The sequence below is a fragment of the Malaclemys terrapin genome, chromosome 8, assembly GCF_027887155.1.
Source record: "Malaclemys terrapin pileata isolate rMalTer1 chromosome 8, rMalTer1.hap1, whole genome shotgun sequence".
Classification (NCBI taxonomy): Eukaryota; Metazoa; Chordata; order Testudines; family Emydidae; genus Malaclemys; species Malaclemys terrapin.
In genome coordinates, this window is record NC_071512.1 from 63,104,873 (window position 1) to 63,132,026 (window position 27,154).

Consider the following 27,154-nt stretch of genomic DNA (forward strand, 5'->3'; position numbering starts at 1 on the left):
CATGAAGGATCAGCCGATCTCCACTCAGCAGCTCTCCAGCTGGATCACTTCATGTATCCTCACTTGTTACAACCTGGCAGGAGTTCCCCCGCCACCGATTGTGAGAGTGCACTCGACAAGGGTGCAAGCCTCGTAAACCGCCCTGCTAGCTCACATCCCTATTCAGGACATTTGTAGGACTGCTACATGGTCATTGGGCCACACATTCACTTCGCATTATGCAATAGTCTTCCAGACCAGGGAGGACGCTGAGTTCGGCAGGGCAGTGCTCCATCCCAAGTGTCTGTGAACTCCTACCCACCTCCAACAGGTATAGCTTGAAATCATCTATTGTGGAATGCACATGAGCAATCACTCGAAGAAGAAAAGACATTTCTTCTTCGAGTGATTGCTCATGTATATTCCATGTGCGCTTTGCCCACCCTCAGTTCCTTCTTGCTGCCAGTGAAGGTGCTTCAGAACAGCTCTGCTCCAGCTTTGCTGCAGCTCGTCCCCAAAACTGCTTGTTCGTTCAGTATATGGTACCAACAGTTATAGCTTGGAATCGCCTACTGTAGAATACACATAAGCAATCACTCGAAGAAGAAAAGACAGTTTCCTTTTCCGTAACTGGTGTTCTTCGAGATGTGTTGCTCATGTCCATTCCACATCCCACCCTCCTTCCCCACTATCGGAGTTGTCTGGCAAGAAGGAACTGAGGGTGGGAGGAGCGCGCAGAGCCCCTTATAACGCACCATGGTAGCGCCACTCCAGGAGTCGCTGGGGCGCTCCCCTACAGGAACTGCTAGGGGAAAAATTTCTGGCACTGGTGCACATGGCGAGCACGCATACCTATTGTGGAATGGACATGAGCAACACATCTCAAAGAACACCAGTTACGGTGTCTTTTATCAATGGTGTGCTGTCAAACTGGTGGGATGTATTTCGTGAGGTCCCACGGGGGTCTGTCCTGGGTCTAGTACTATTCTGTATTGTCATTAATGACTTAATGATGGAGAGGAGTATGCCTATATAGTTTGTGGATGACGTCAAGGAGGGAGGGATTGCTAGCACTTCAGAGAACAGGATTAGAATTCAGAACCACCGTGGCAAATTGGAGAATTGGTCTTTGAAATCAACAAGATGAAATTCAGTAAAGAGGAGTGCAAAGTACTGTTCTTAGGAAGAAAAAAATCAAATGCACAATTACAAAATGGGGAATGACTGGCTAGGCAGTAATATTGATTAAAATAATTTGGGGGTTAGTGGATCACAAATGGAATATAAATCAATGTGATGCAGTTGCAAAAACTCATCATTCTTGGGTGCGTTAATGGGGATGTTGTAAATAAGACATGGAAGTGCCACTCTACTTGGCATTAGTGAGGCCTCAGCTGGAGCACTGCATCCAGTTTTGGGCACCACACTGTACAAAAGATGTAGAGACACTGGAGAGAGTCCAGAGGAGAGCAACAAAAATGATGAAAGTCTTGGAAAATCTGACTTATGAGGAAATATTAAACAAAAACTGGGCATATTTAGTCTTCAGGAAAAAAAAAGAAAGAAAGAAAAAGACGGGGTGTGGGTGGGGACCTGACAAGTTTTCAAATACATTAAGGGCTGTTATAAAGAGGATGGTGATTAATTGTTCTGGATGTCCACTGAAGGTAGGACAAGAAGTAATTGGCTTAATCTGCAGCAAGAGAGATTTAGATTAGATATTAGGAAAATCTCTAACTATAAGGATAATAAAGCTCTGGAATAGGCTCCCAAGATAAGATGTGTAATCTGTCATTGGAGGTTAAGAACAGTTTAGACAAACACCTGTCAGCAGGATGGTCTAGGTTTACTTGATCCTGCCTCAGAGGCGGGGACTGGACTAGATGACCTCTCAAGGTCCCTTCCAGCCCTCCATTTCTGTGGTCTATAAACCAAGCCAGAGTTCCCTGGGAGGAAACATTTGACTGTCCTCCCTTCAGACATATGGAACACAGCATTGTACACAACTTTCATGACTCATGAAGAATCTTTTTTTGGATCTTTTAACATTTATTAATGTTCTCAGAATTAGGTTTTAAAATAATATTATTTTTCTCCCTACTGTGCAGCATTGTTCCTTGAATGAACACTTTGTAGAACTACCAGAAAATGCTGTTAATGCTGTTTTTTGTTAACATTGCAGGTACATGGTAAAGCACAAATCCCATTTGAGATTCTGAATCCTCTGGCTGCCATTCATTTCGTGGAGTGTGATTGAGAAATATGAAAGATGCTCCAATCTGGAGACTAAGGCTCTCACTGTATGCATTTGTCAGGAACTTTACAAATGAAGAAAGGGTCACAGTTTAATCTTTTATAAGATCTTGTTTGGATGCTTCGTGCTATGGCAGGTTGATACCTGCTGTTATTACAAGCAAAAGTGTTTTGCTTAAAACTATTTTTTTAATAATGTTAGCCTTCTAGCCTGCAAATCAAATTGTATATTTTGATAGCAGCAGTTTCTTCCCCATTTTGTTAAGTTAGCAAAATTTTTAAACAGTATGTTTTTGTTCCTCATTAGAAAATAGGTCGATCTTCACTGAAGGTTAGAGTGTTTGTGTGTGTGTGTGTGTGTGTGTGTGTGTGTATATATATATATATATAGATAGATAGATAGATAGATGTTATGAGGCTTTCAAAATGACTTTGCTTCTGAGTTTAGCTCTGGTTTCCTTTGCTTTATTGTTTCACTTACTGAAAATATTTTGTTGTGAATGGTATTATGTTTTAGTCTACAGGACTTGCAAAACTAAGCAAAGTGACAATTGTTTTGGATAAATCAAAATGTCAACCTGTATATGTACTGTATATTCTGTTTTGTTGAAAAAGGGATGATGAAAAATCAAGAACCACTTCTTTGGGCTTATAATATTCCAGTTTAACAAATCTTTAAACTTTATTACAAATATATTCAAATAGTGTTAACACAAAGTGTCCATCCTCCACACAGATCCTTTAATTTAAAATTTAAAGTGTGTATGTGTACACTACCACCTGTCAAATACTTTATATATGAGAGTCCAAACATTGTATAGACTAAACAATAAATAGAACGAGGGAGAGTTTGCTTTTTTTAAGTCACCACACAGAATTAATACTTTTAATGCCAGTACATTAGATAACCTCTAATGTTTTTCCCTTATGACAAAAGTAGCCCAAACCTTGTCTCCAGGAGTTGCCATTTTCTGATCTGAGCAGCTAATGTAGCCTTCCAGCAGTACTGCACTTGTACTCAAAATAAACCGACTCCAGTTACCAAAGAACACGTTTGCTTGATCTAGATTATGAGCATCACTAAGGCAAGAAAACACTGGTATTTGTATGAGTTTATGGTAACTACTTACTTTATGACATAATTTAATATAGTATACCAGTTGATATAATAGAATGATTAAATACTATAACATACATATGGACTTTTCTGGGGTAGAAAAAAATGTGCTTATATTTCTGCTCTTAAATTCCGAACCATGTTTCTTATGCTTTGCATTTGAGGTTTGACAAAAGTAAAATATTCTACATATTCATTTTCTTTTGCTTTTATTTCACATTTTATCTTCATTTTTTAATATAACTGGAAGCATAGCTCCTACAGAAGTTTTAGAACCATACTGGCATACCAGGGCTCTGAGGTCCCAATGGCTTTGGTGATACTTAACATTTTCATCTCAACTGTACTAAAACTACAATTTTTAAATTTAAAAGTAGGAAAAATAAAAATCTCCCAATTAAAATTTTTTCATAGCAGTTAAAATCCACATCAGTAGCACTAAGAGTGGAGTTTTGAATGGATATCACAAAATCACTGAGAAGAGCAAACAATTAAAGACTGTAAAATAATGAAATAAAATCCTTTTTAGAAAGTTCCTTTAACTGGTTTAAGAGGTTTGATCAGATCCAGGTCACTGACTCTCCCACTAATTCTGTTTCACAGAATTAACCAGAATTTTCCTTTCTTTGTATCTCTTAACCTTGGATAAAACTAGGGAACAATTGTCTTTAGCACAGCACTTTTACTGTGAAGAAATGATCAATACAATTTGGGGTTTCATACTGCTGAAGTTCTGGGCATCTAATATTTCTGTTTCTGCTGCTCAGAAATAGGAAATTTTTTAGAGTTAGTCAGTACTATGTATGCAGGCAACGTACTTAGTTTTTAAAAGACTACTATAATGGGCAGCTGCAACTTTTCCCACGAGGTTTTGGTATGTACATGTACTGCTCACATGCATTATAATTTACAGATTATACTGTGTTTTTTTTAAATAAGCAAAGTCCAATTGACATTCTCTTCTCCATCCTCTGTTTGTTGTGTTGTGTGTTAAAAGCACATGGTGCTACAGCTCATCAGTCAGTCTCAGACCCTGCAATGCTCAAGCTCAATGTGGCACACTGGAAGACAGCCTGATTCTGATTTCACTTACACTGGTGTACGTCCATTGGAGTCAGTGGAGTGATGCAGGTGTGAAACTGGCAGGAGAGCAGAATGTGTGAAATCTGTTGGTTGAACTGTACCATTTTTTGTGGATTCAAAGCCAGACTTTTAAGCTTTTGGAATTTTCTATTTGCAATATAATTTGTGATTACGATCTAAAACATATTTATGAAGGAGATGGCACTTTTATGTCTCTTCATTCATGAAGGTAGTGAGGTATTTATCTAAGTCATTGTGCAATTAGTTCCCATTGACTTCAGTGGGAGTTGGATAAAGTCCTCACAGAATAGCTTTCCTGCTGTCTTTCTATATATACATTTATACACACATTATGAAACTACTTGGACTTAAAGTTTACCCATACAGCATCATTTTACAACAGATCAGGTGTTTGAGATCACCTTATGCTTAATTTATCTACAAATTAATGAAGTGTAAGGAAAACTGGTACCAGAACTGGAGAAGCTGTACTATCTGCCATTTAAGTGAGCTGCATTCCTATTGGTAAGCAGTTTTAAGAGCTTGCAGTGCTGAGACGTGTACAAATTGTGTAAACTGTATTGAAAATTAAAATGTATAAGTGAGAATGTGAGCTATTTTACTGACTGTCGTTTTACATAAAAGTTAAATGACACAAGCAGTATAGGGTTCAAATATCAAATTGACTGTTTCCTCTCTATTCTAGTACTGTTTTAATAATCAAAACTGCTTTGAAATATCTAAACAATAACACCTCTACTATCATTGTTTAAAAAGTACTAAAGCAAGATGGAAACTGGCTTACAGTGTGATATTCGGGGTTCCATACTGCCAGGGTTTAAAAAAAATTACAGCAATATTATAGCTGCCAATAGGGATCTTTTGAAATACCAATTTATATTAAAAATATTACTGCTTATAATTTATACAAAGCAAGAACTGTCTGTACACTACTTGAGCTTTCTGAACACTGCACTGAACAAAGTGGCAGAAGCAGATTTCTTAAGTAAATACAGAGGTAATTTCTTTTTAAATGGACTTGTATACCTGAAGAAATAACGGAGCAGCACCTTCAACTGAATAGGCTTAACTACTATATAGTTATTGGCAGGGAATTTTTTCTATCAAGATAATTCTACAAGGATATGCTAAAAGCCAGTGCTTGAGCTACATGATTTATAGAACTATTCTACAATACTGTAAACTTCTTATTTTTGAATACAGATAAGGAGTAATATGTGGGAAGTGTACTATGTATTAAGTTCATAAAGGAGCTGAACCTATGATCAAGGATAATGTGATATTTGATGTCAGATAAATGTTTATCTGAACAGCACATTTGTTTTTGGCTTTCATTCTGTGTTCAATCACTGTATAAAATATTACTGTTCTCTTCAATGACTTTCAAAAATAAGTTTTATTGTTCTAACTTTTCATTCTCATACCCAATCAAATATGCACTTAGTTGCTAATACTTGCTAACACTGTACAAAAATAAGCTAGTCAAAATTAATGGATGGTGGGTTTAAAATTTAATGTTGTGAGGCTGTGCTCATTTTAATTCAAAAGCCATAACTAATGCCAAGTTCTTTATTAAACCAATGTGTTCATGAAAAATTAAAAATCCCTGCCTGAAGAAATTGTTGGCCTAACAGGTTAAAGTTCACCTGGAATGCTAAAAGAAATCATTTGTGGAAAAATGTGCCATATAGATTGGATTCTGTGAATATCAAATTGTAGCTCTCTAAATTATGTAGCACCAGTTTTTTAAGGTGCTATGGTCCTGTCAGTTTCATTTGTCTGGACGAATACATGCTTCATTAGAAATTGTAAGTACACATTTATCTTTTTGGTTTGCTGTGCAGTCTTTTCTTTACCCGAAGACCTTTAACCTTGTATGTAAATCCTGAGGTAATAAGGAGTGGAAGGAAATCATTTAAAATGTGAAGAGGTTGGAGTGAAGCGCCTTCCTTTTGGCAGTGTAAGTATGGTGTGCTGAGTCCAACAATCCTCTGCTTGGTGCCAGTGAGTATAGAGAATACTGCAATGTAACTTGTATGGGAGGGCTGCTGTTGACTTCCATTTTTCTCTCTGCTGGTGAGAAATATAATTGCTGTAAACTGAGAGAAAATGGTTATTTATTGAAGTAGAACACATTTTGGTAAGAAGCAAATGTTGACAGGCAGTGTTTCTAAGTTGACTTCATTGCATTCATTTTTCTTTAAACAGAAGTTGTTTTAAGATTTGTAAATGAGTGCAGATCCAAAGAATATTCTCAAATGTTTGAAATTTAAATCCATAAGCTAGTTTACATGTAAAGCTGGAAAAGATCTGAGGTAATATATAAAATCTATATAAAAAAGTATTACTGTTCATGGATTTTATTTGCATCTGTAAATTCCCTTTCCATCTACTCTTCACTTATCCCAAAGTCAGAAAACCTGATTACCATGCTTGTGTACATTCCTGAAATTGTCAAATGTAAATCTTCCTGAAACTGTAATTGCCTGAAGTTCTGAGTGCAGATTTGTCTAAAATAACAAGCAACGAAGGAAGCAAAAAATGAAGCTTAACTTTAAATCTAGTTTGCCGAGCCTGCCTAATGAAAGTGCTTGAGTGGCCCTATGTGAACTAGAGTTTTTCAGTTCCAGCTGCTGCCTTCTCAGATTGTTTATGGGGGTGGGTTGAAATCCTGGCCATGCAGAAATCAATGGCAAAACTCCCACTGATTTCACTCAGGCCTAGATTTACCCAGTGTCCTAAAGACTGAGAGTTTTAAAATGAGAGATTATCTAGAATCTTCCAGGAATGAAGAGTAGCAAGTTGAGATGGAGGAGACGTTTTATAAAAGTGTAAGGGTTGAATCTTGGGCAATTGTTTTAGATCTTAGAAAAAATTGATCACACTTAGTATAAAGGTTCCAAAAATGGTTTTAAAAGGGTTAGTAAATGATTGATTAGTTGTTAGTCCAACCGGTCAATACTTTTCTTTATTGCTATATTTTGTGATCCACTATAGCTTATGATCTATAATAGCTTTTACTGATGTACTTAGAATCATCTTTAACATACTATTGATGTTGGTAACATTCTTTAGAACAGCTATTAATAATTTGTTAGCCATTTATAAATGGCACCTTAATATAAAGTGTGACCGAAAGGTTACTGTGGACTCCGGGCACTGGTAGTGTGACATCACTGGTGAGGGGACTTGAAGTGCTATTGTTGCTTTGAAAGAAAACATCAGGCTGTATGTTTTAACTTGGCGGAGGGAGTTGGCTGTAATTGAAAATTGGATACCTCAAGTATTTATTAATCTCACAGGATTAGTTTGTGTGTTCTCAAGTAGTTTGATAGCGCTAGCACAGACCAGTGCATCTTCTCATCTAAACGTGTTTAAATATATGCTGTGATTGTTACAGGTTTAGCTGCATCTATGACCCATTTAGGGCAACCCTCAGCTCACAGTCCTCATGTCTTCACCTCTCCTGGTGGGGGGAATCAGATGATTTCTCACACTCTTAGATAGGGTCCTGGACTACAGCTGTCTGCACCAACTGTGCTCGCTTATCTGATCTAATTGAGTTTAGCATCTGCAGTTCTTCCCTTCAGAAGTAATTTAGGGTGTTTACATGTATGTTTATCTTACCTAGAGTCCTTGGCAGATCTGTCTCTTTCTAACCTTTGGGAGTCTGGGACTCAGTCTCTTCTCTTAACACATTCTCCCCCTGACTTTAAGAACCTCTTATTAAATCCAGTCAGAACTTTTGTTCTCAAATTCCCAGGCTTTAATATGCTCCCCCAAACCAGTTTGAACTCTGCAGATAGTGGAGCTAGAGCATCAAATTAAAAGGCCCTTGCATTATGCCTCAAGTGTTTTGTAACAACCCCCCAAGTGTTTGTGTGTGTGTGTGGATGTGGATGTTTTATGTCAAGTTATTGTCTTGCCTTCCTGGTTGTTTTCCCAATAGTTGATTTAATCCAAGATACTCATACACTAATTATCCCACTAACCAGGTCAAGATACAGTATACATAAATTATTACTGGCAGCTCTAAATCAATGTTGCCCTCCACAAATAATAATAGGCAGATCATTAATATCCTGATTCAATCAATAGACAAATGAGCAAAGGTTTTGCCTTAGAACCTGCTTTTTAGTGCAGGCTTTAATGGATTTCATCTGAATAGAATTTGTAATTTCCTTTCAGTGCAAGACTAGTCCACTAATATTTTACTGATTTTCAGTCAGGGAACAGTGTGCTGCAGTTGCTTTGAGCTTCCATTCTTGGAGGGCATTCTATTCCTGAGATGTACTATTGTGCCCTGTTGTAATTATGACAGGCGTTCCTTTTGATAATAAAAAGAATGAGGAGTACTTGTGGCACCTTAGAGACTAACAAATTTATTTGGGCATAAGCTTTCGTGGGCTAAAACCCACTTCATCAGATGCATGGAGTGGAAAATACAGTAGGAAGAGATATATACACACACACACACACACACACAACATGAAAAGATGGGATTTGCCATACCAACTCTAATAAGAGAAATCAATTAAGGTGGGCTATTATCAGCAGGAGGAAAAAAAACTTTTGTAGTGGTAATCAGGATGGCCTATTTCAAACAGTTGACAGGAAGGTGTGAGTAACAGGAGGGGGGAAATTAGCTTTCTTTCTACTGTATTTTCCACTCCATGCATCTGATGAAGTGGGTTTTGGCCCACGAAAGCTTATGCCCAAATAAATGTGTTAGTCTCTAAGGTGCCACAAGTACTCCTCATTCTTTTTGCTGATACAGATTAACACGGCTACCACTCTGAAACCTTTTGATAGAGATTTATATGCTTAGTTATATCCTGAAATGCAAACATGATTCAGTAGGAATAGATAGTGAAGCATTATAAAGTTTTTGATCTTTCCTCTTGCATTTCTTTGAGGGGATTAAGATTCAGCTCAGTTCCCTCCTCTTTTTAACACACAATCCATATAAGTTCCTGAGGAGAAGACGTGTGACTCGATGGACTACAGTGCTCCCAATTTGCTTCTCATCTTTTCTACTGATGTTTACACTGCATATATTAATGGCCGCAAGACATGTGAAACTGGACAGTAGGCATCTGATTCAGGAAAGGCTAAAGTCATCCGGTAGGAAGAAGGAAGTACTTGGATCAATTAGCAGTAACCTTACCCCTCCCATTAACTATATCTGTTCTCTGATAGTCAAAATAGTGCAAAGTATAGAGTTTCAGTGGATTCATCACTGCTCCTTGTTAAGCAAGAAGTGACAGTAGCTGGAAACTCTTCCAGCTTGCCAGGGAACTACACTGTCATCTTAGATGAGGACCTAGCAAGCATGACCTATCTGAGCCAGACTGATGGCCGAGAGCTGTGCCCTCCACTGGCTGCCTGTTCATTTTGGGGTCCAATTTTGAGACTGGTACTAATCTTTAAGACACCTATCCATTTGTTGCCTACTGAGATATAAGCACTCAGCAGGTAGACTGAAAATTAAAGCCTATGTTGATACTCAAGGGATGTGATGGTTATATTTCTCTTATTTTTAAGAGTTTGCAGTCTGTGGGTTTTGGCTCGGGCCCTAAATCAGAATCTCTTTTTTTTTTTTTTTTTTTTAAAGAGATACCATTAAATCATTCCTCCCAGAATGGGACTAGGCAGCCTCCAGTTTTTTTTCATACCCTTCACTAGACTAGACTGGGATAAGCTTTCACTCCCAGAAATGTCCCTGCATTATGTTCTTAGGTTTCTCTGCAGAGTCACATGTGTAGCCTGAGGCCAGTGGTGAAGGATGTAGTACCACTTCACATTTTATTTCTTCACATATCTAATCTGACAGGTTTAATTTTCACTGTGGCATGTCTCCCAGGTATAAAAAAATCTCACTCAGAGATTGTTAGGTTTGTGTTCTTCCTATAAGAGTGGCCAAGTTTTCCTCTCTACGGGGATAGGTAGTAAAACATTCCCAGCCTCCCTGTGGGGGACGTAAGTGAAATGTTGATCTTTGTAGAAGGGGTCCCTCCAGGTCAGGGTTAAGGCTTGTTGGCAGACTGGTATAGGAAAACTTGTATTATTACATCCAGCACCTTTTACCACTAAAACTCACATTAAATACTGAAAAGAACCTTCTGAGGCTTTGAAAGTTGTACTGGTATAATTATTTTGGTTAGAGGGGTATGAATTCTTAAAATAGTTATACTGATAAAAGCCCATGTGGGGGTACATTTATATATTGATGTGAAGGTGAATGATTCTGGTGTAAATATTCCCCCTCCCCCTGAATAGCTATGCCAGTATAAAAGCACTTTTATAGTGATATAATTGCATCCATATTGGGTTATTTTTGCCATTTTTACTATACTATAGTCTGAATAGACTATCCAAACTTGCTTACTAATTTTTAACATTGATATAAAGAATTTCAAAATGTGTATCTTACTAACTAGAATCCAACTAGTAATTTCAAGATTTCTCAGCTAAAAGTAGTGCCCAGTAATCATTTCAAAGCACAAATATCTTCCTACAACATGAACATCAGTGATGAACTTTGCAAATTGGGCACGGGAGAACAAAAATAAGGAAACATCTCACTCTCCCCACACTGATCTGGACTGAAGCTGCAACAGCTTGTTTGACAGCATGAATGGACATATCATTGAAACGCAATAGAAAACTTGCTTCAGATAAATGATGCATAGTAATGAATTGGTTGTTTAAAAAAAATAGTTCTGTTACCAAAATTTTGGCAACAATTGAGCTATTGTCAGACTTTGCACACAATGTAAAATTGGGTTGTACACTGAAATTTATGGGAACTTGTAAACTTACCTATTTGTCTGCAGTATTTTAACTTTGATCCCAAGCTATATTACTAGATTTTGCCTTATGAATATCAGGATTGATTAATGTGACCTGTTAGGGTCCTTTTACTCAGTCAGAAGTCAACTGCTGTCATTCTAAAGAAGAAATGTAGTGTTTCCCATACTGAAAAAGGACCACTGGGAGTATATGTATGAGTTTCAAGCAGTACTGACAGCAGTAAAGGACACACTTGCTGCTGCTTAGGTAGTTGTGGTAAAGCAGTGACCAAGTTGTCAAGATTTAATCTCCAACGTGCTATATATTGATTAGTTAGCTTTTTGTATGACACATACTGGTTCTTTACAATGGAGCTTCTTTTTATGGTAGTCGAAGTGCTGACAAGCTGAAAAATTGTTACTGTTTTTTATCCCACTGGAAGACCAATAGAAGAATATTACAAGCAGAATATAAAAATAGTTTACTGTGAAGAGGGTGAAACTCAGGACTTCAGATGCTCTTTTCAATACAAGCCTTTCCACAATGAAGTACAGAGAATAGCAACTCTCCTTCTGAGGCCATGTTCCAGGATATACTTCATCTCAGTTTTATGCAGGTGTATGAATACCCTATGTATGTGTGCTAGAAACAGAACAGACTCCTTGCTCTTATTCTGATATGGTTATGCACATGCAAGAGTAGAAACATGCATGTGTTTGGTCGTACTTCTGGATGTGTCCAGCAAAACGCATTATGGTTAAATGTTCTATGCAAATTGTGAGGTGCTCAGGTTTACGATGTGTAAGTTTTCTGGCTTTTACTAAAGCTAACAGTTGAGAAAAGTTGGAAATTAAAAAAAAAAAACTAAACACTTGCTATTGCTATCTGTAAACTTGATGTTTCTAGATAGTTGGGTAGAAAATTGCCCATTAACAACAATTACAATGCAGTCTCATTGCATGTGTAAGTGATGTGCTCATATTAAATATCTTGTCATGCTTCTCTTCATGTTCATTGCCAGGGTTCCAAAATAAAGTTGTTAGTACTTACTATTTGGATTACACTAGCAGCTAGAGCCCCTGTTGTGCTCAGTGCTGTATATACACATACTAAGACCATCCCTGCCTTCTAGAGTGTACAGTCTAAATAGATAAAACAGACAAAGGGAAGGACAGGAACTATTCACCCCCATTTTAAAGATGGCAGATAGAACTTACATGATTAGCCCGAGCACCACCTGAAATCTGTCAGGCGTTGACCCCAGATGTTTCAGTCTATCACCTTTACCACAAGGCAACCCTTTTTATGCTCATTGGCAAAAACAAAGAACAAAAACCCAAAAAAAACAACTTCTTACCAAAGAACAATCCTTGCCTTGAGTGACCAAGGCAAAGCAAATGCTCAATGTAATGGGTAGTAGTTGAACAAAGGTCTAGTATCACTTCCATGTTCCTGTGATTGCCAGATACCATTCGGTTCCAACTCCTGCTGTTGAGCAAGCTATTAGTTCCCCAGAATCCAAGGGTAACTGTCAGGCAATTTATCTGTGCCATATGTAACTATGCAGTATTCTTAATCTTATCCTGGTCTGTCCGTTCTCTATGCTGTTTGTGTAAACCCCACAGGTGTATTATGTCTCAAATTTAGATGGTAAACTCTGCAGGATAGGGGTCGCCATTTATTCTATACAGTGCCTAGCATCATAAAGTCTTTGTAGAAATTGGGGTGTTTGGGTGCTATCATACAAACAATTAGGACAGTACAAGAAGGTTGCTAAAGAAAATAATGTGATGAAATTAAGAAAGGGAAAATTTAGACTGAACAGCAGGGGAAATTTCCTACTGTGAAACTGTCAGGTTGTGAAATACTCTGCATGGGAAAGTGATGACAAGCCAGTAGCAGGGCAGCTCTTCACAAAAGTCAGGCAGCATTTTCCCCTAGGGGCTGGAGATGGACCTGCGCTAGTTAGTTCCCCATTTCTGGACTTTGGCCTAGTCTATACTTAAAAATTAGATTGACTAAGCTACGTTATTCAGGGCTGTGAAATTTTTCACACCCTGAGCACTGTACTTTGGGCGATCTAGCCCCTAGTGTAGACATGGTGAGCCCAATGGATGAATTCTTCCGTCGACACAACTACTACCTCTCAGAGAGATGGAATAACTATATGAGTGGACAAACCCCTTCTGTCAATGTAGGAAGTGTCTACACTATGGCACTACAGCTGCAGGGGCTGTAATGCAGACATGCCCTTCACTAATCACTAACGCCAAGGTGAGAGTGGGGTTGACAGAAGAGAAAGTGGGAGGTGAGGGGAAATTAGGTGTCAATGTGACACTTGTCCACCAGACAGACGTATCAGCAGGTGAGGAAACTGAGGCAAAGGACTGGCGAAAGAGAATTTGGGGGTGGGAGTCTTTCTGTATAAACATGTAGTTGATGTATTGTTTCACCAAATTAATATAGTGTGCCTTTCTCTCTCAATAAAGGTTTCTTTGTTTTATACACAGATCCATTGTTTGTGATGGGAGAAGTATTTCCCTAGCCTCTGTTTGCCAGAAGCTGGGAATTGGCGACAGGGGATGGGTCACTTGATAGTTAACTGTTCTGTTTATTCCCTCTGAAGCACCTGGAATTGGCCAGTGTCAGAAGACAGGCTGTTGGGCTAGATGGACCTTTGGTCTGACCCAGTATGGCCATTCAGGAAAGCAATCTAGGTTCTTCCAGGTTTCTGGGCAGGGGCTTGAGCCAGTACATTTGTTAATTTCAAGAGAAACTCCTAGATATTTGAGCCCAGCTCTTCTTCTTGTCAGTAACACCTGGCATAAGACACGTGTTTAGAACACTTAAAAATTATTTAGGGAAAGCACTGTGGTGTTCACTGGACAAATATTCTAGCGTCTTACCGAAAATTTGATTAACACCTTGTCTACGCGTGTAGGGAATTCACTGTAGAGAATGATCCTACAATGGCAGTCAGCTGGATTCATTGGTATAAGAGGTACCTTCTTTTCTAACATTTATCATTCTATATGTATTTGGCTCTCTGAATATTTTCCTCAGTCTTTTTGGCCTGGGTCAATATCTGGTCTTTCCTTTGGCGACCTCTCACTCCCCTAAATACCAATACAGCCAAATGCATCTTCAGTTAGTATTTATAAACACAACTCGTGCAGATTTTCTACAAGAATAGAATTTTAATGCAAAGAAAGATCTCATGACATACTTCATAGCGTTTTTTTTTTTTTTTTTTTTTTTGGCACCATGATTTTTACAGTATACCATGATGAAGTACAGAGCTCTCAAGAGATTTACAGAATACCAAGTTCACATGGGTGGAAGGTGATTTGGGGTCTAAAATCAGGGTCCAGGGTAGGACTTACATTATCTAATCTAAAACTGCATGTGAGGGTAGTTCTCTGCTATGCTTCTCAAAATACTTGTACAAACCTTCAAGGTGAAAGTGTAGCTGGCCAGGAAGATGATAGAAGAAAGCTATGGTCACTTTTAACCATTTTGTCAAAGTGAGAAATGGCTTATGAGAATTATAGCAGAATAAATACTTGTCAAAACTTCATCTTAAGAAAGAGCTTACAAATGACTGATTTGATATGGTCTGTGCTTTAGACAGGAACAGCATGAGGATATGGATATGGAACATCACACAGACTGTCTCAACAGTGCTCTTATCCTCACAATCTGAAAGCCAAAATTAATACTAAGTCACTGCTGGTATTCCAGCAAATGTTTGACACTCTGCCATAAAACATGAAGATGAGCATCTTAAAACCTTTGCCTTTACTTAATCATTGGGCTTGTACCATGATTTATGCCATCAATTTTGCAAGTCATGCCTTCAGAGGCTATGGAGTATCCAGCAATATCTGATGCTACCAAATATGCTGATTTGCTTTTATTCTAAAACCAGATGCAGAAGCCCAGGACCAGGTGAAGATATTTCAATAAATGACATTAAAATAAATACATAAGCTGGAAGGTCAGTGACTCATGAGTAATTTGTTCTAAGTAATGAACTGATATAAATTCAACACTCTCTATATCATGAACAAATTTTATACCTAGTTGGTAGACCCCTGGTAGTTTTCTTTTTCCAGCTTTCTGTTCATTTCAGAATAAGTGAAATGTTTGACTTTTATTTTCAAGTCTTGTTTCAAAGAAAAAAATTAAGTCTTCACACTGATACTGACCAAAGTAAAGGGGCTTATAACTAAAGTTAAGATGTTGTCACTATTATTTTTAGTAAAAGTCACGGACAGGTTATAGGCAATAAAAATTCACAGGACCTTCTGACTTCACTAAAAATAACTGGGAGGCAGGGCTAGGAAAGGTGGGGAGCAGGAATGACAGCTGGAGTCCCATGGGGTGGAACAGGCAGGCCGAGCCCCCCTGCCATTGTGGGGCGGGGGAGGTCAGAGCCCTGTCCCTCCCACCATGGGGGGCACTGCCCCAGCTCCAGTGGGAGCACGCAGCCCTCACTCCAGAGATGGCTGTAGCTGTGGGGCACACATTCCCAGTTCCAACCCCAGCCACATATGCACAACCCTAACCACAGCCGAGGGTTAGGGGAAACAGGGCCCTTGGAAGCCATGAGGGAGGCAGACGGCACCTGCTGCAGCCCCCCTCTGCAAGCTGTGGTGCAGGGGTGCACGGTCCTGGCTCAAGCTGCAGGGCTCAGGTGCATGGTCCTGGTTCCAGCCCCAGCTTCAGTCGCTGAAGCTGAAGAAGTCACGGCGGTTCAGTAAAGTCACGGAATCCGTGAGGTCCCTTCCAACCCTGATTTTCTATGATTCTGATGTTTCAATAAGCTTCTATCACAGACTAGGCGCCTTCCAGTCTGGGCACAATACTTTCTCCTGGTACAGCCCTTGCTCCAGCTCAAGTGGGAGCTAGGGGATTTCTCATGATTGCCAACCCTTTATTCTGTTTCACCTACTTATATATCTTTTGCATAAGGCATGAATTCTTTGTCCATCTCTGGGTTCCAACCCCTCCTTCTGAATGGAAAAGCACAGGGTTAAAGATGGATTCCAGTTCAGGTGACATGATCACATGTCACTGTAAGATTTCATTACCCACTTGCCAGCACACAGGTATACAGACTTAGAAATAAAACAGAGCCATCTCCTGGTTAATGGGAGCCATCAAGATTCTAAACCACCATTAATGGCCCGCACTTTGCATAATTACAATAGATCCTCAGAGTTATATTTCATATTTCTAGTTTCAAAGACCAGAATAATACATTCATACAAATAGGATGAACACTCAGTAGATTATAAGCTTTGTAATGATATCTTACAAGAGACCTTTTGCATGACGCATATCTGTTACATCATATTCACACTCATTAGCATATTATCATAAAATCATATAGAGTGCAACATCACAACCACTTTTCTTTAGTACAATCCTTCATCTTCTGCTGATTTTTTTCAGCACAGAGCAACCCAGAGGATGGCATAACCTGAAACCCAGAAGACTGTCAAAATCTGCAATAGCTTGAAGCAGCAAGATGGTGAGAAGAAGGGTTCTACTAAGTCATAAAAAGAAGATGGGGTGCTGAGTATCAAAGGAATAATTTATGTCCCACAATAGCTCCAAAAATTATGCTTTTTTAAAAGCTTATTTGGTAATTATTTTACAGTACTTTGGGCTCTAGGGATTACAAAAAGTGTTATGAAGCTTCTCTATCTGAAATGGCAAGAGAGAGATCTAAATGGCAACTTTTAGCCTAAAATTTTCATTCAGCAACAGCTTGAATTCTCCATCATGCCACCTTTAGTGGCGCACATACCCATGTAACTAACATAAAACAATGTAACAAAAATACACTATTCTCTTAGTCCTTTCCCTAGCTATTACATCTTCACCTGCAGCTAAATCAGTCAGCTGGTGTACCACCATTTAAAAGTTGTTCCCAGCAATAAATGCTTCATGAAGTCCTCCTTTTCTATACCTGTTAATCTGCCCCAAATAATTACTTGCGAATAGATGAGAAATCCAACCTACCAAAATTTCAACTTGGTATGTTTAATAGTTTCACTGAGGTTCAGCCAGGTCAGGGAGAGATGTGCTGGCGTGTGTATGTATAATGTGAGACTATGGATTAGAACTTCAGCTGGCATAAATTGGTATGGGTTCACTAACTCCAGTGGAGCTAAGTTGATTTATACCATCGGGGGCTGGGCCCCAGGAGACTGCTAAAGAGAGGAATTTAGACACTAGTAGTGAAGTACGATCTTCACAACTTAAATGAAATTTAAAAAAAGAAGTCTGTCAAAACTACTTGTCTACCCAACCACCCTAGAAGGTAGGCCTTGTGCCTATGAGTGTGTAAGGACAATTGCCCTGATAGACCTATGCTTCAGTCTGGCCTTGGCCATAGCATTTCTGCTTGCATCTAAATGTGATGATTGTGAAATACTTATTATACAGCTGGATAGTTTTTTATCTTGAACCTCTGTAGAAATCTACTTCTTCCATTGCTTAGCAAGAGATTACCAGTCATAAGTGTCTTCTCATTAAAAATTCAAGCTGCCTTTCATGTCTGGAAAGCAGCAACTAACAGCCTGGTTCCAGTAGCCTTTGAAGTCAATAGAAAGACTTCTATTAACTTCACTGGGTGTTGATGCCTGCCCCAATTGAGTAGTTTTCAGTAGCTCTGGGGACATCAGAGCTACACATTATGCCATGTGTGATTTTTAGGAAGGGTAGTTGCTCTCCACTCTCTCTTAACTTCCATTATTCTGAAACAGTAAGTGCCTTTTCTACCAGATAATAAACCGTATCACTGAAGCTATGAATTCCACAATCACTATGCAGGCTTTGCAGAACTAAGCTGCTTTTACTGGAATTTTCCACAAATGTCTCTTGAAATTGTTACAAGAGGGCACCACTTATAAAATGAATAATATTGGGTCAAGTGAGCCCACAGAGGTAGGGATGAAACAGGTTTATCTAACCATAAGTAAGAGAAGAGCTAGGGATTCCATTAAGGTCTTGATGGATTTTAGGTAACATTTTCCAAAGTGGCTTTGGCGCACAGTCCACTGAAAGTTAATGGGACTTAGGCTCCAAAGGCATTTAGATTGCTATTGTCAAACTAATGTGAAAGATATTCAGATGGGTGTCAGTCCAAAACCTTAATATAGCTTGATAAAACCAATATTTATCTTCACCTGTGTTTGATGCTTTGTTACAGTGCGTCATCCGATGATCAATGGGAGGGTTGCCTAAGCAAGCACTGCAAGATTGGGCCCTTCATGGGACTTCTGTATTTTATTTATATAAAATAATAAATTAGTCTTTTGTTTAAAACAGTGTTCTTTACCTTTCCAGACTACTGTACCCCTTTCAAGAGTCTGATTTGTCTTGCCAACCCAAGATTCACCTCTATTTAAAAACTACTTGCTTACAAAGTCAGGCATCAAAATACAAATGTGTTACAGCACACTATTACTGAAAAATTGCTTACTTTCTCATTCTGTCTGCATGAAATTTTATTTTGTACTGACCTTGCTAGTGATTTTTATGTAGCCTGTTGTAAATATCAGGCAAATATCTAGATGAGTTGATGTACCCCCGGAAGACCTCTGCGTACCCCGAGCGGTGTACCTCTGGTTGAGAACCACTGGTTTAAAATAAGATAGTGTATTTTATTTACAGATAGTGTTTTCAATACAAAAATACAGTACATTTCTAGCAAACAGGATGCAACTTCTTTTAATTTCTCTCTCATTTATCTGATATGACTCTCCTATGCTGGCTAGAAGCCCTGTCTGATTTTCCATTATATTTATTTTATTTGTGTGTTTTTCTTTCCAATATTTTTGAGAATTAGTCATTTGGCAATTACAGAAGCCTTGTTGGTACATTGCAGTGCTCCAACTATAAATATTTGTGGATCTGTGGGCAAATTAGAATTTAAGTTTAGTTTAATTTATAATCATTTCCAGAAAGAATTAATTATCAGATGAATCCACATTTAATGGTTATTAAAGTGGCCAATAATGCATGTCTTTACTTGCATGAACAGGCATACAGATGTCAATAGGACCATTCTTCTAAAGACAGACTACCTGTGTGACTAAGGTCTGGAAAATCCAGCCCCAAGTTGCCATTTTTGTCCTTGAAATTCCAGCTTTTTGTTTGTTCTTTTTTTGAAAATCTTGGCTAAAGCGATTAGTGATTTTGGGTATCCAACTTGAGACACTTAAGGAGTCTTGATTTTTCAGAAGGGTGGTGTTCAACATTATCTGGAAAATCAGGCCTCTTTAAAGTGTACGTAGTTGGACTTTCAAAAATGGAGGCACCCAAAATCATTTTACTTTTGAGAATCCCAGACCCTCATTTGTTGAATGATAGTATATTTTAAATGTCTCGTTAGCACTTTTGGTATAAGAAGATCTATGATAACCTTCATAAATTCTAAGGCCCAAAGGGACCACTGTGATCATCTAATCTGACCTGTATAACTTCCGCAAAATAACTTCTAGTGCATAGCTTTTGGAAAACATCCACTCTTAATTTTAAAACATTCAGTGATGGAGAATCCACAGCAACCCTTGGTAAATTGTTCCAATGGTTAATTATTCACCATTGAAAATTAGGCCTTATTTTCCATTTGAATTCAACTTCTAGCTATTGAATTGTTGTACCTTTTTCTAGATTTAAGAGCCCATTATTAAATATTTGTTCAGCAGGTACTTAGAGTGTAATCAAGTCACTCCTTAACCTTCCCTTTGTTAAACAAAATAGATTGAGCTCCTTGAGTCTATCACTATAAGACATGTTTTCTAATCCTTTAATCTTTCTTGTGGCTCTTCTCTGAACCCTTTATCCAATCCTTCTTGAATTCTGGGCACCAGCACTGCACACAGTATTCTAGCAGCGGTTGTACCAGTGCCAAATATAGAGGTAAAATTGCCTCTACTTCTACTCAAGATTCCCCTGTTTCTTCATCCCAGGATCACATTAGCGCTTTCATCCACAGTGTCACACTAGGAGCTCATGTTGAGCTGATTATCCACTGTTGTACAAATTGTACCAGATCCATTATTTTACTTACTGTCCTAGCCAAGATATTTCCACCGCTGTAGTATCTGGGAGGCAAACACAGTGTATTACCATTCATTATTTAGAGCCATTTCTGTAAGAAACTTAAACATGTACATAACTTTAAGCACATGAGTAATCTCCTGGAAGTAAGTGAGACTACTCATCTACTTAAAGTTAGACGTATGTTTGTCTAACATAAACGGGTGAATCGGGGTTACATAATACAGAGGTTTGCATCATGCTTTACAGAAAAAAATAACACAAGATCCATATCCCAAGAATGTGAGGCCTTGATCCTGCTCCAACTGAAATCAGTGGCAAAGCAATCACTGGCTTCAAAAGGAGTTGAATTAGACCCTATAGTAAACAAGGGATTATAAACATTATGACAGACGGTGGGCTTGAGGTCTGGGACGGAGACATAGTTTAAAAAAAAAAAGGGGGGGGGTAAGGGAAAATGAAAAAATTTAACTTGCTTAGAAGTATCATATGTCAAGTCTGTTCTCCTTAGGTTAAGCAATTGGTTTATATTTAGTAAAAGATTAGGGTATTTAAATGTTGTTGAAGCTAATCTTCCAGTAATAACCAGACTGATGTTCCTATGCAAATATCAGCAATCAGGTTTATTAGCTGATCATCTTCCCTAACTGTAAATAGTGCCAATTATTATGTTCACTTAATTCATACAGATCTCTGCTTAAGCAGAGGAACACATTATGAAAGACTTGCTTTCCAGTAGTTTCTTTTTTCTATTCAAGTCAGATAAATTATTTTTTGTAATCCATTTTAAATGCAAGGTTGTCCCATAATATAGTATGTTCATGGGAAAGTGTATTAATGCTACGTCTTGGAAAAGTTAGTTATTTCCTTCCTTGTGCAATCGTGAGAGGCAGAGAGCTTTCTTAAATTGATCTCAGCATTGTATGGTTAATCAGTCTCATTCTAGACTTCTTATTCTTCACAATTTCCTTAACTCTTTCCTCAAACACCTCATTGTACATTTTTTTTTTTTTTTTTTTTTTTTACACCTGAACTGTGGCATGACCCCTTCTCCTGGAGTCCCTGCCCTCACACTGCCCCTCCCCCCAAGGCCCTGTCTCTGCCCCTCCCCCTCGTTGCTAGTCCTTACTACTTTTAAAAGTGGTGGGGCTATGGTCCCCTTTTCCCCTCTGCCCCCTCTCTCTGTTCTGGCGCCACTGATTGGGGACAGATTTTCAGAGATCACAACAGTTCTGTGTTGGAAGGAAGTACTATTATCGCCTTTTAAGGGGTGGGGAACTGAGGTCCAGAGAGGAAAAGTGACTTGCCCAAAATCACACAGGAAGTCTGTGGTAGAGCAGAGAATTGAACCTGAGCCCATTATATTCCAGGCTAATCACCGATTAGGCAAGAAGCAGAGCACATTGGTCAGATTATTAATCCAGGTAAAACGAGATCCCTGGCCACTACCATCAAGCATAGGTGCCGACTCTGTGGGTTCTCAGGGGCTAGAGCACCCAAGGGGAAAAATTAGTGGGTGCTCTGCACCCACCGGCAGCCAAGCTCCCCCCTCTTGCCTCCTTCTCTCCCCCCACCAGCATGCCTCATCTCTGCTCCTCACCCTCCCTCCCAGCGCTTCCTGCTGCCTAACAGCTGTTTGGTGGTGCTTACAACTTTCCAGGAGGGAGGGTGAGGAGCAGGGATGCGGCACGCTCAAGGGAGGAGGTGGAGAAGAGGCAGGGCAAGGGCGGGGACTTGGGGGAAGGGGTGGAATGGAGGCGTGGCAAGGGCAGTGCAGGGGTAGGGGCAGGGGAGGGGTCAAGCACCCACCGGGAACAGGGAAAGTCAGCCACTGTCATCAAGCAGCCTCCAGCTTCAGACTACAACCAGCTCAGTATTAACCTGTCCAGATGGGACATCAAGCAGCTGGCAACTGTCAAATACTTGGGAAATGCTCTAGACAGTTCTGGAGGTTACTTGGAAGATGTAGACACTTGTATAGCAGCAGTGACTGCCATGTTTTGGGCCTTCAGTGGCCTCTGTGGGAGCATTGTGACATCAACCTTACCATGAAGTTGTGCATTAGAACCAGGTATATACCGCCTTTCTTGTATGGCAATGAAACTTATTGTACGGCAATGAGATGAAGAAAGCTGAAGAGTGGTGGATTGACATTTTTCAATTCTTGTAGCTCAGCTGCTTCATATTAACTTGCAGGACAAGATCAACAATGAGGATATTCATAGCTGAACCCACCAACCACTTTCATCAGCAGTGGTTTGGAACCGGTGGCTTTCTTGGTAGAGACATATTACTAGGATGGAAAACACCGGCAAATGACAATGTGTTTATCAAGGAATGGTGGTACATGGTGATCATGTGGTCACCAATATCTTTATTGGTGTAAGGACATCACCAATGGTGACCATAAATTGAATATCCAGCCAGACCACCTTAAGGAACTAGCTAGAGATTGATCTGGACAGTGCTTGAGCTGTAATGAGGTCATTTCTCTTTGGGATTCACCAGGATTCATAGATTTTGAGGCCAGAAGGGACCATGGTGGTGGTGATACTGATGTCCCTAACCACTGGAACGTTGTTCTTCTCAGCTGTAGCTCAACCACTCTAAGGCAGGTATCTGCCCACTTCTAAATGATGAAATATTTTTGGATTGTTTTCCTTAATTTCTTTTGCTATTTTTATACTGTCCTCTAGTCTTGTAAAAAATATATATTTCTCCATTGACAATGCTTGTCCTTATTTCCTGTCCTAAACTACTATGTAGTGCCAGATTTTCAAAACAGCTCAGCCCCTATATATGCACATCAATCAGGGTCTGATTTTCAGAAGCTTAATCGCTCAGCGTGTAGAGTTCTTTTGAAAAATCTGCCCCTTAGTGTATTTCTATATTGATGAACATTTCAGTGGAGGCCATGTCATTCTTATACACAGAGTGTTACTAAAGTGTGTTGTGGTTCTTTGAGATAGTGGCTATGTATGGTAAATGTAAGTTATCCCTGATTTTATATTTATATGAATTTTTATAGAAAGCAGCAATATCCTGCTTCCTAACTAGTTTATTTTTAAGGTGAGGCAGAGAAGATAGTGCTGACTAATATGTTTTACTTCATCTCTAAGACTAAGAAAATGTATGCAATTGAACTGCATAATGGTAAACCAGGAAAGGAAAAAAGAGAGCCTCAAATGAACCACAGTGTGAATGAGCCAGATATACAAAATATATCGTTGGCTGATGTGCAGCTTCATGGCTTTTTTTAAGCAGTGCCATATTCCCTTAGAAGATTGGTATCCTTTGATGTGTTTTCAAAAAATATGGAGATGGGAAAGAATGAGCATATGTTCATTGAATATATGGCAATGAAAAGCCACAGTTATCACTGTTTGGGAAAGTATAACACATGGACAGTGGCGTGCAAGCATCCTACCTCTTCCCCACTAATGCACTTCAGTCCTGTCCTGAAGGGACCGCTTCCAGGCATGAGAAAACAGCTCAGACAATAGCAATTCAATTCTTAGCATTTTCTAAGATTGCTAGTTTTAATAGCATTTTTTTGCAATGTAGACACCTGTGCACTAGAAGCTGGACTGAGACTTCAAGCTCATTTCACAGAGACTAGTGAGCTCTATTGAAAGGCTTTTTATTGAGCCTTTAGTTATAGTTTTTATGCATGAATCACTGGGTGAAATTCCATTGTCTCTTATGCAGGAGGTCAGACTAGATGATGTTTCCTTGTGGCCTTAAAATCTATGAATTATGAAAAATTGCTTCAATCATGTGTGGAAATGAAGTCTGGCCTCAGCATCAAGCAGATATCATTTGACAGCAAAGGAGTCTGACAAAATACAAGAAGTGAGGCAGAAAATAGTAGCATTTACATAATCAGAACAAGTTTAATTGGCTAAACATACCCAAGTCAATAGAAAGACTTCTAAAGTAAGGTGTGACAGAGAGTCTGGTATGTGTCAACAGTGTATATTTCATAAGGAACAGACATCTTGGTGAGAGATTAATAATGGAAAAATACATCCTGCCTCTAAACAAGATAGTGAATTGGTTTCAAAGTTAATGTTTGGTTAATACCATCATCCAAACACTAGCTTGGGAAATACCAGTAGCTAAGGTGGAGACATGAATTTAAGTAAGAGGAGGTGACACAAGGTGCTGTTATCTGGCCCTAGTAGAGCACAGCATCTATTGATGAGCAGAAGCCAATTCATCCTTAAGACACTGATTTCAGTTGTGTGTTAAGTTTCTGACTGAGCTGAGGTAACTTAATTTGATTTGTGTAGTTCTTAGAGAGGGGCGGGACAGGGGCGTAGCTACAGATGGGCCTGGGTGGGCTGAGGTGCACCTACTTAGCATCCAGGCCCCCCTGAGCAGGGGTATGCAGCTGATACCAGTCAGCTCTGTGTTTTTGGGGAACCCGGGCGCAGTGTCTGGCCTGTCTGACTCATGAGGGACACCCCACCCCTCCGCTCTCTGCTTGAACCAAGACGGATCAGAGAAAAGGCTTGCAGAGAGCAGTGAAGGGCGTTTGGAGACACACCTAGCCGTGACAAGATTAAGACCTCTCCATTTGCATACAGAATGGAGAGCAGAGACAACTCCCCTAGCCTCATCTGCATCAAAGATAGGACAGGGATGAGCATACAGAATGAAGAACAGAGAACCACACTGAACTCTGGGACCAGAAAAGCAGGGAAGCCCTGTATCATGGGAATCTCCAGATGTTAATGAACCTATGTCTGCCCACACCCAGCTCAGCAGTTATCAGACTAGTACTGAATCCTTGATTGATATCCAAAATACTGAAGCAGCCTAGTTGCACTGTGAGCTCCCTGGAAGAAAACACCACCCATAGCCAAGAGTGATCAGCTCCTATTGTCTAACCTAAAGAAAACCCTTGGTCATCAGTTTACCCATAAACAAATCTAGTATTCTCCCTTGAACCGTTGTTGTTTCTCTACAAAAAACCCGACCTATGTTCAAATAAGTGTTCTGATGCTTAGATCCAAACTATGCATCAGTTCCACTGGGACTCCATCTTCTCCTGACTGTCAGGGCCAGCTCTGGCTTTTTTGCTGCCCCAAGCCAAAAAAAAAAAAAAAAAAACTGCGGTGTGGCCGGAGCGGCAGAGCAGGGGGAAAAAAAAAACCTGGGGGATGGCTGAAGCCAGGGTGCAGGGGGACTCCCTGCACTGCAGACATGCCCCAGCTAGCGGGGGGAGGGGGGGAAGGGGAGCGGCCAGGGCTTCAGCAGGGTGCTCGCCACGCGGCCCCAACCGCTGCACCACCTGCCGGGAGGGCTCTGCGCCGCTCCGGTTGACGGGGAGGGAAGGATATGGGCTGCCCTGCTGGGCTTGCTACAGACCTGGCGCCGGCTGGGGCAGACGGAGCGTGCAGCCCGCTCCCAGCAGGGTGCTCCCCTTCTCCATGCCTCCACCACCTACAGGGCGGCCGGATCAGCCAACAACAACAAAAAGCAGCCGTGCTGCCCTAGGATTGGGCAGAATGCTGTCCCGTAGAATCTGCCGCCCCAAGCACAAGCTTGCTCGGCTGGTTCCTGGAGCTGGCCCTGCTGATCATGCAGGGGGCTCTGCTTGTCTCCACCACTCAGGACCCTGAGCTACCACCATCACCTGGGAACCCTGACCAGTTCAAGCCTCATGGAGTGTGTGAGATTCCCCCCCAGCCCCCGTGTTTTCCTTTCTGACCTTAGGTATTAACCTTTAATAATGTATGTTATGTTGGTTTAGCCCTCCTTGTATAGTTATCACTATTATTCAATAAATGACTTCTATGGTTAAGTGTGTTGCTTCTCTCTTGCTGAACTTTACTTTTTTGTGTTTTTAGCTTCCCCCATTTACTCTGCAGCAACACTTCTTTTACCTAAGCTAAAGATCCCTGCAGCGCCCAAAATACTGTGGGGTTTGCTCACCACGTAGGTTACTACCAGTACAATTGTTATGTGAGAGTGGGGATAGGGACGTGCTGGATCTGTGGCACATAAGGGTGGCAGCTTGAAAGTGCTGCTTCATCCAGCCCATTGAGTCCAGGGACATATAAGGGGTCAGCTTGAAAGTGCTGATTGACCTGGTCCACTCAGACTTGCTGTGTGTGTGTGTGTGTGTGTGTGTGTGTGTGTGTGCGCGCGCGTTCATTCGTTCATCTGGGGCTGGAGGAACCAAGCCCTAGAGAACCTAGGTTCTGCAGGATAGTTCCATTGGGAGGGGACTTGCATAAGGGAGAAGTAGAGCTCCATATGAAAGCACACATGACACAAGCAGTACATTGATAGAATTACAGAACACCTCCCCCCTCCCCCCCCGCCAAAGAGTAACCCGACTAAATGAGCATACTCCAAAGTAACGGGCAAATCTGGTAACACAGCAGCCATACACAATGAAGCGGCAAAGGACAGTGCTGCGGCCACACATCAGTGCCCTAGCTGTTCTGCCATCCCGCCACCCATTCCCCCAACCATACCATCGGGCCACTAACGGGTGGAGAGGGAAGGATTGGAAAGGAGGTGACAGGAACCAACCCCCCACATATGGAGCTCTCCTGAACGCAGCATGGGCCATCTGTGCTCGGAAATCAACCCCATGCAGGGTGAGGGGTGGCTGCCCTGTATCTCCCCAGCTGCTGGAGGGGGAATGGTTGGCCCCCACGGGCAGCTGCTCTGAGAGGAGGGGGTAGCAGGCACATGGGGGTGCTGCGCTGGGTCCCTGGCATATTCAACAACACACAGCACCGCATCTGGTCCCTGTGAGTGTGGGGGCAAGGAGGAGGTGCTATGGCTGTCCCCAGGAGAAGTGAGCTGAGCCTG

The 27,154-nt window shown here is 40.4% G+C and overlaps 1 protein-coding gene across 1 annotated transcript in view; it reads left to right on the forward strand.

Moving 5' to 3' along the window:
* CDC73 (cell division cycle 73) overlaps positions 1-6,716 on the forward strand; it is a 179,638-nt gene extending 172,922 nt beyond the window's left edge. The window contains exon 17 of the mRNA XM_054038323.1: positions 2,162-6,716. Within this exon, the coding sequence (XP_053894298.1) occupies positions 2,162-2,198 (37 nt within the window). The 3' untranslated portion in view covers positions 2,199-6,716. The remainder of the gene's footprint in view (positions 1-2,161) is intronic.
* The last annotated feature ends 20,438 nt before the right edge of the window (positions 6,717-27,154 follow it).